Source organism: Staurois parvus, unplaced genomic scaffold, assembly GCF_062004578.1.
Source record: "Staurois parvus isolate SC_StPar_1 unplaced genomic scaffold, SC_StPar_1.0 ptg000347l, whole genome shotgun sequence".
Lineage (NCBI taxonomy): Eukaryota > Metazoa > Chordata > Amphibia > Anura > Ranidae > Staurois > Staurois parvus.
The window spans coordinates 6,063,536-6,070,829 of NW_028318143.1; the positions used below are offsets into that span (position 1 = coordinate 6,063,536).

The 7,294-nt window shown below is 48.6% G+C and overlaps 1 protein-coding gene across 1 annotated transcript in view; it reads right to left on the reverse strand.

The window, feature by feature from the left end:
- The window catches only part of SYDE2 (synapse defective Rho GTPase homolog 2), an 84,133-nt gene extending 77,273 nt beyond the window's left edge, over window positions 1-6,860 (reverse strand). The window contains exons 1-2 of the mRNA XM_089684412.1: window positions 6,642-6,860; window positions 394-2,022 (exon numbers count right to left, since the gene is read on the reverse strand). Coding sequence (XP_089540538.1) covers window positions 394-2,022; window positions 6,642-6,732 — 1,720 coding nt within the window. The 5' untranslated portion in view covers window positions 6,733-6,860. The remainder of the gene's footprint in view (window positions 1-393; window positions 2,023-6,641) is intronic.
- Between the last annotated feature and the right edge of the window lie 434 nt (window positions 6,861-7,294).

Consider the following 7,294-nt stretch of genomic DNA (forward strand, 5'->3'; position numbering starts at 1 on the left):
CTTTGAATGTAAGCATTTACAAATCTGCATACAAGTCAGCATCGACCTAAAATGTCACATTACAGCACAATTAAATTAAAAAGTGACTTATATTTAAGAAAAAAAAAAAAAACAACTTTCTCAAACATGCAGTAGACAGACTAGGAAAGCAGTGGCAACAACATGAAGAAAAAGACACGAGAAATAGGAGTGGCATTAAGAACACATAGAGGAACCTATAGCTTATGCATTATTGTACCATGCCAGGAGTACAGGACCCGCCACCATGTCACCTCTTAGTACACAGATACTTGGAGATATACAAGACCTGGGCTTTTCCACCACCAAAAAAAAAAGAGAAGCTTTGGCAGACATTTGCAGGCCTGGAGCTGGGCCCATGCCCTGCTCGCCTACCTGTCATTGGGGGTCTTTCCATCTCTCCAGACGTCTTCATGGAGGACGCTGAACTGTCCTGGAGGTGCTCAGATTTGCAGCTTCCGGTTGGACTGGACTCCCGTTTGCTGGATCCACTGGCTTTCTGAGAGGATCCGATGATGCGTTCCTTCATTTCCAAAGACAACAAGCGTCCTTTGTACATCCATTTTTGCATTTTCTTCACCGTTCGGCCTGACGGCTTCTGTGAGGCTCCGTGACCTTCCGCGCTCATGTCTGCACCATGCCTGCCATTAGTGACTGTAACTGAGACCAAGTCCCCTGGTGTTTGTATATAATCAGAGGGATTGCGAGTGCCACTCTCGGAGGCTCTCCAGTTCACAGAGGATAATATGTCCTGGGGGCTGCCCTCACTGTCAGCATCCGTGTGGTGACCAATAGATCCCTGGCTGTGCTCAAAGCCACAATCAGATGACAAGTTGCTATGGACAGGGCTGTACTTGATCTGACTATCGCTGTGGCACTTGTACAAAGTTCTGAAGGCAGGCAGGCTGTAGACGGCATCAACGCTTTTGCTAAACGTCTGCATCCTGTTAAGCTGGGAGCTTAATAAAGCATTCAAAGACACCAAATCACTATGAGATACTTGTTTTGGGCTGGCTTCATCGGAGGACCAAACATCGCTCTCTACAACCCTGGCAGAGGACTGAGAGTAAACACTATCCTGGGACTGGGAGCTAGAGGGGCACGTTTCTGTTCTGCACCTTATTTTCATAGAGGGGGTCTCAAGAGGCATGTCATGCATGGCATGAATTAACAAATAATAAGCCTCCTGCAGCTGAGATCGCAGTCTGTCAGTCTCTAGGTACATGTCCACGCTGCATTTTCGCTCTTGATGGCCGTAATCAGCCACTGGGGGGGCCATGGCATTGTGTATCAACGGTGTTGGTGGCCCTGAAAAATGGCTATTGCACTGAGCCTCACTTGTACTAGTAATCACGAGATGCTCATTATCATAATAATCATCTTCCTCACTGTCCTCGGAATGGTTTCGGGTGTTCCCATAATAGGGGGCATTTACAAGTCCCAGGGGAGGTATGCGGCAGGTTGTAGAGAAAGGACTGCTTCCTTCAAAAGTACTAGAGCACCACTGTGTGGTTTCACCATATTGGGCACCTGTGTAAGACTCCTTGGCTGGACTAGATTTAGGGGGATAGAGGAAATTCAGAGGGGGCGGTGGGGAAGGCGCCTTCTGAAGAGACCACTGTCCCTCAAAATGGGGGTTCAAGGTGTATGGAGCACTATTTGGAGGCTTATTCTGAGTCTCTGGTTGGATCTGAAAACCTCCGTAAGAGTAACGTCCCATGATGGCATCCTTACCGTTTACACCACATGACAGAGGGTGTGACTTGGTGTTGTACTCTCTTTCCATGCCATTGGGTACGAAATCTGTGTTGCTGATATTGCTATATTGGGAGTATCGGCACCCCTGAATGGGCTGATTGGAAGATGCAGGTCCTGATGCTGTTTCCCATTTGGAAGGATGAGAGTAATTGTTATTATTGTGGTTCTGAGAAGACCAATCTTTATTGTGATTGCCAGCCAGTCTGCTCTCTTCCGGGGTCACCGTCTTGATTCCATATGGCGGTCCTGCGGACCCCAATACAATGTCAACAGGGCTGCTTTAATAAAATTCCCCTTTGATGCTATCTTGGGACTTTAGCCTGCACCCCAAAGCCAATTCTGAACCCAAATTATCTACACATACTACTACGCACTCCCTGGCAGCCTCATACAGCTGTCTGGAGACTATGGTCGGCCTCCATAGTAAATATAAAAATAATCCCCTTGCGCTCCACTGGTATGAACACAACCCCAAATATATAGTAGTAGACCTTTATGGAAGCACTCTAGTCTGCACTCTGGGGAACCTGCAGTCAACCCAAAAACATATGATGCTAAAACCCTCAGTAACCCCCTGAGAAGTACCCCGGATACCCAGATGCTTACAGCTTCCATAGCTCTCTAATCTGTACCAACCATTAGAATTAATAGACAGATGTATCTATCAGGGGTCTTTAATACATACTTATATCTTATACACTTAGAAAGAAACGTTTAAACAGGTGTCTGTATCCCCTAAGACACACCCAAACACCCAGCTCCTTATCAGGGCTGTAGTTTGCACCCACCAACAATTATGTTACAGCTCTGGTAGTGAACCCCCCAATACCTAACCCTCCACAGTTGTCTATGCCCAGTAATATGTTCCCACCAGCTCTACCAGGTCCCCTTCCTGCACTCAAAACTGTTCATGTCACATGGCTCAGTCACCCCTTGATGCTCTCTGACACCCGCCCAGCACCTTGTAGTTATCAAGAGACTTTAAACTGCACCCCCCAATCTCTGTAGCATCTCCCATGATGCTCCTGACTGTGCGTTGTGGGGCTCTAATCTGTACCCACTGACCCATCCCTCACCCCTTTATAACTGTTACATCCACCAATGTTTCTATAACAAATCTGAACTATTCCTTTAGCTGACCTACCACCAAAACATTCATTATAGTTCACATGGCTCCCTGTGATGGACCCAAAGCTTTTAGATGAAAGCTGTCTCCACACTTAACAGGGCACTCTAGCTGCCATTTTCCAGGGTCTGTGCAGTACCCCCAGGATGATAAATTGCCTTCAAATGGAACAGTCATTGGGGCACTCTAGCCCGCACGCTCCATGAGAACAGTCATTGGGGCACTCTAGTCTGCGCTCTCCATGAGAACAGTCATTGGGGCACTCTAGTCTGCGCTCTCCATGAGAACAGTCATTGGGGCACTCTAGTCTGCGCTCTCCATGAGAACAGTCATTGGGGCACTCTAGCCTGCACTCTCCAGGAGAAGTCATTGGGGCACTCTAGCCTGCGCTCTCCAGGAGAAGTCATTAGGGCACTCTAGTCTGCGCTCTCCAGGAGAACAGTCATTGGGGCATTCTAGCCTGCGCTCTCCAGGAGAAGTCATTGGGGCACTCTAGCCTGCGCTCCCCAAGAGAACAGTCATTGGGGCACTCTAGCCTGCACTCTCCAGAACAGTCATTGGGGCACTCTAACCTGCACTCTCCAGGAGAACAGTCATTGGGGCACTCTAACCTGCACTCTCCAGGAGAACAGTCATTGGGGCACTCTAGTCTGCACTCCCTAGGAGAACAGTCATTGGGGCACTCTAGCCTGCACTCTCCAGAACAGTCATTGGGGCACTCTAGCCTGCACTCTCCAGGAGAACAGTCACGGAGCACTCTATTCTATACCCTCTTACAGCAGAAGGTCTCCAAACTATGGCCTAAGGACCACACATGGCCTGCTATTTCTTGAAGTATTCCTTCATTAAAATTGTATTCCATCATTTATAAAAAAAAATTTTTGCCCATGAATATTTGTAAAATATACAATGCGGCCCTCCTACTGAAAAATTTGGAGACCCGTGCTCTAGAGGAATAGTCACTGGGGGAGCACTCTATTACCAGGGCACTCTGGGGGGGGGGGGGGAACAGTCACTTGAACACTGTATTCTTCCATCTTTAGCAGAATAGTCACCAGCAGAATTTTTAGGAGAACACTATTCTGCCCTCTCCAATGGACAATAACCAAGAATTGTATTCTCTCCTCTAACAGCCACTGGGGCACTTGATTCTGTACTCTCCAACAGGACAGTCACTAAGTACTCCATTCTGTACTCTCCAGGGGAACAGTCATCGGGGCACAATATTCTACCCTTTCCAAAAGAATAGCCACCAGGTGCTCCACTCTGCCCACTCCAATACAACTCCATTCTGCACTCTCCAACAGGACAGTCACGGAGCACTTTATAATGTGCTCTTCCTTAGAACCCTATACTGCATTCTCCAGCAGGACAGTCACTTAGTCTTTTACATTCCTCTCCCGAATAGAATTCTATTCTGCTTTCTCTAGCAAGACAGTCAACAAGCACTCTATACTGCTCTCTCCAGCAGGACAGTCACTGAGAACTCTACAAGGTGCTCTCTAATAGAGCGCTATACTACTCTCTCCACCAGGACAGTCACTGAGCACCCTATACTGTCTCTCCAGAAAGACAGTCACCAAGCAAGCACTCTATACTGCTCTCTCCAGCAGGACAGTCAGTGAGTATTGCATTCTGCTCTCTCATGTCTCTGAGCTCTCTGTACTGCAGTCTCCAGCAAGACAGTCGACAAGCACTCTATATTACATCCTCCAGCAGACCTCTATACTGCTCTCTCCAGGTCAGTCATCACGCATTCTACATTGCTTAGGACAGTCACCAAGAACTCTATACTGTCCTCTCCCCCCCAGTCAACAAGCACTCTATATTGCTCCCTCTAACAGAACTCTATTCTATTTTCTCCGGCCGGTGTCTACAAGCACTTTATTCTGCACTCTCCTGCAGAACTATATACTGCACTTTCCAGCAAGACAGTCTCTGAGCACTCTGTATTGCATTCTTGAATAGAAATTTATACTGTTTTCTCCAGAAATACAAACAACAAGCACTCTACACCGATCAGTAGAAATCTACACTGCACTATCCAGCAGGACAGTCAACAAGCACTCTATATTGCACTCCCCAGCAGACGTCTATTACACTTTTTCCAGCAAGACAGACTCCGAGCATGCTGCACTGCACTCTCCAGTCTCGGGGCGCTCTGCACTGCACTCTCTAGCAAGACAGTTACTGAGCACTCTATATTGCATTCTTGAATAGAACTATATACTGTTTTCTCCAGAAATACAAAACAACAAGCACTCTATACTGATCAGGGACGTCTCCAAGCACTCTACACTGCACTATCCATCAGAACAGACAACATGCACTCTATATTGCACTCTCCCAACAGAACTCTATCACACTTTTTCCAGCGAGAAAGTCTCTGAGCACTCTGTATTGCATTCTTAAATAGAACTGTATACTGTTTTCTCCAGAAATACAAACACTCTACACTGATCAGTATAAATCTGCACTGCACTATCCAGCAGGACAGTCAACAAGCACTCTCTATTGCACTCTCCAGCAGCAGTCTATTACACTTTTTTTCCCAGCAAGACAGACACTGAGCACTCTGTACTGCTCTCTCCTACAGACCTCTATAGTGCCCTCTCCTATAGATCCCTACTCTGCTCTCCCCTATAGACCTCTATGCTGCTCTCTCCTATAGATCCCTATGCTGCTCTCTCTCTCCTATAGTTCCCTATGCTGCTCTCTCTCTCCTATAGATGCCTACGCTGCTCTCTCCTATAGATCCACGTGCTGCTCTCTCTCCCTCCTATAGATCCCTATGCTGCTCTCTCTCCTATAGATCCCTATACTGTGCTCTCTCTCTCTCTCTCTCTCTCTCTCTCTCCTATAGATCCCTATGCTGTGCTCTCTCCTATAGATCCCTATGCTGTGCTCTCTCCTATAGATCCCTATGCTGTGCTCGCTCTCTCTCTCCTATAGATCCCTATGCTGTGCTCTCTCCTATAGATCCCTATGCTGTGCTCTCTCTCTCCCCTATAGATCCCCATGCTGTGCTCTCTCTCTCTCCCCTATAGATCCCCATGCTGTGCTCTCTCTCTCCTATAGATCCCTATGCTGTGCTCTCTCTCCCCTATAGATCCCTATGCTGCTCTCCCCCCCCTATAGATCCCTATGCTGCGCTCTCTCTCCCCTACAGATCCCTATGTTGCTCTCTCCTACAGATCCATATACTGCGCTCTCTCTCTCCCCTATAGATCCCTATGCTGCTCTCTCTCCTCTATAAATCCCTATGCTTCTCTCTCCTATAAATCCCCATGATGCTCTCTCCCCTATAGATCCCTATGCTGCTCTCTCTCCTCTATAAATCCCTATGCTTCTCTCTCCTATAAATCCCCATGATGCTCTCTCCCCTATAGATCCCTATGCTGCTCTCTCCTATAGATCCCTATGCTGCTCTCTCCCCCCTATAGATCTCGATCTCTCTCTCCTATAGATCCCTATGCTGCTCTCCCCTATAGATCCCTATGCTGCTCTCCCCTATAGATCCCTATGCTGCTCTCCCCTATAGATCCCTATACCGCTCTCTTCAGCAGGAATAGTTTAGCCCATTCCCCCCTCTCCCTGCACTCTCAGCCTCCCCGTCTATCTGTGGTGCAGCTCTGACAGTCCATATTTCAGGTGTCACGGTCTGTCTCTCCCCTCCTATTGGTCCGTGCAGTCTCCTCTGACAGTCCATGTCTCCGTCCTCTCCCCGGCCCCCCTTTACCTTCTCCGTTGGTCTCCAGTCCCCCGGGCGGCCCCTTCTTGGCTCTCTTTCCCCGCAGTTTGGATAGAGTCCTCCGCAGAGGATCGGCCATTCCTCCCCAGTGCCCCTCAGCAGTGGCAGCGGCTGCCCCGGGCGGCGGAGGGCTCCATGCTGAGGTCGGTGCTCCGCTCTCCGGGGCTCCTCTCCCCGCTGTACATACTTGGAATATTTCTGGGGTGAGAGGCCGCGGACTCGGAGCATGCGCACTCCCCCCGCCCCCTCCGTGAGGCGGGCTCCGGCCTACTGCGCGACGGCTGTGTCAGCGCTGCACCAGAGAAGTCTCTGTGAAGAACATGGTGCGGGCTGTGTGTGCCTGATAAACCTCCCCAAACCGTACATTGTGACAGAGAGGCGCCGTCCTCTCACAGAACGTCTTCTAAATGTTACTGTGGCTGAAAAAAAGGCAGTGCTGAAATCATTGTCACGACTACAGGACCCCCTCTGCCTCATAAAAGGTCCCCTGACCTCTCCCGACACAATATATTCTCATTTTCTCCAGCTTTATAAAGAATGTTCAATATTTCCTCACAGAATATCATAGCAGCCAATAAGGGGGCACACTGAGGGCCTAGGCACGCTCTTAAAGGGTTAACGTTGCAAAGAAACTGTATAGT